The sequence below is a fragment of the Alligator sinensis genome, unplaced genomic scaffold (genome assembly GCF_000455745.1).
Source record: "Alligator sinensis unplaced genomic scaffold, ASM45574v1 scaffold446_1, whole genome shotgun sequence".
Classification (NCBI taxonomy): Eukaryota; Metazoa; Chordata; order Crocodylia; family Alligatoridae; genus Alligator; species Alligator sinensis.
The window spans coordinates 316,874-318,630 of NW_005843090.1; the positions used below are offsets into that span (position 1 = coordinate 316,874).

Sequence of the window (1,757 nt, forward strand, 5' to 3'; positions counted from 1 at the left end):
TCACAGCAATGGGAGGAACGAGCTGCCCAGAAGAGCCAAATAATCTCCACAGGGCTCCACGCAGAGGCTGGGCAGGGGTCTGTCTGGGATGGTTTAGGGACAGCGCAGCCCGCGTCTGTGCGGGGCACTGGACTAGAGGACCCCGGGGTCCCTTCCAACCCCACAGTTTGACGATCATTGGCACAAGCTATAATGTCTAGGTCTTGGCCTCCTCGCTGCTCTTACACTGCCAAACTCACAGCTGGGAGGATGACCCTCCTCCCCTTCCAAGCTCCAAAGGCCGCCCAGATGACACGCTTTGGGCTCTTGTGCTGTCAGACGTCACTGTCTTAATAAGCACCATCCAAGACCAACCACGAAAGCCACCGGGAAGTGGCAGCAGTGCAGACAGCAGCTGCCCTCCCCAAGCCCGGCAAGACAGCAGGGCACGGAGGTGATGCGCTCTCTGGCTGGCAGGCAGCTCGCTCCAAGGTAGGAAACCAAGCGATGGGCTCAGCCAGCGAGGGATGCCTGAACGGCAACTACGGGTGCCACGTGGACCCGTCTTTGCTTCCCCAACCCCACCCCCAGGAAGGCACGATGCTGTAAGGCTCTCAGCCCCGAGGCAGGAGATGGTGGCACCAGCCTCCATTGCCCCTTTACCTATTCAGGGCAAGAGGTAAGCACAGGCAGGAACCGCAGCCCCTCCTGCACGCCGGGGGGAGAGCAGCTGTAAGCAGCGCTGGTTTTGTCCAAGGGGATGTAACTCTGCTCTCTTCCCCCTTCGAGCCACGGCCGAGCCAGGTACCTCCCTAGTCGCCTGCAGGGAAATGCAGCGGGGGAAGAGACAGCTAGACCTGGGCGAACCTGGATACGCAGCAGCTGCCAATCCCACACCCAGGGGCTTTCCAGAGACAGCTCTGCCCTGCAGCAAAGCACAGATCCAAGGGCAAAGCACCCCCTGCCTGCCGGGACTGACGCAGGCCCGGTGCTCTCCGCCCCGCCACTTCGCCGGGATGCAAGAGAAGAAGCAAATGACAAGCCAGGTCCCTCCCAACCCCGTGCCAGGGACTGAATGCGATCAGGCAAAGCAAGAGGCTTCCTTTGGCCGGCCGAGCCAGGATCCATCAGGCCTACGTTGGCACGTCCGGTGGGACCGCACGGGCAGGACCCTCAGGGACCTTCACGCCCGATGCTCGCGTCACGGGGGATGGCGTGCGAGGAACGAGCCACCGGCAACACCCCGGGCATCCAACGCAGGGGCTTCCCTGGGGTGCAGCGAGGCAACGACCGCGTCAGCCAGCCACGGCCTCACCCTGCGCTGCAGCGCTCGGCTTCAGCCTCCTTCCCCCGAGACGCAGGGTTTGGGCAGCATCCGGCCGGCCGCGCCTCTCCCCCAGGATCCCGCTGCAAGGTGCCACCACCCTGCTCTGCACGCTGGCCGCTCCGGCCACACGTGGGGCGAGACGGCGCCGACCCTGGGCCCGAGACACGCCCCGGGGCAGCCACCTGCTGCGTCCCAGCCCCGCCACCACGCTCCCCGGCCTTTTTCAAAAGAAACCTATCCCTCCACCCCCCAAAAATGGGACAGGCGGAGGCGGCCAGGGGTGCGCGGCCGCCGTGGGCTTTGCTGCAGAGGTCACCCGAGGGCTGACGAAACGGGCGCGAGACAGACCCCCCCCCCCCATCCTGCAGGTTCCTGCAGTGGGTGGATGCAGGGCTGGCGAGGCAGCAGGCGCTGCACAGCAGCGAGCGGGCGGGCGAGCGGGGGGGGAAGC

General features: G+C 65.4%; 1 protein-coding gene across 1 annotated transcript in view; it reads left to right on the forward strand.

The window, feature by feature from the left end:
- The first annotated feature begins 356 nt into the window (after nucleotides 1-356).
- LOC112548314 overlaps nucleotides 357-1,757 on the forward strand; it is a 3,195-nt gene continuing 1,794 nt past the window's right edge. The window contains exons 1-2 of the mRNA XM_025193697.1: nucleotides 357-658; nucleotides 737-1,743. Coding sequence (XP_025049482.1) covers nucleotides 507-658; nucleotides 737-1,743 — 1,159 coding nt within the window. The 5' untranslated portion in view covers nucleotides 357-506. The remainder of the gene's footprint in view (nucleotides 659-736; nucleotides 1,744-1,757) is intronic.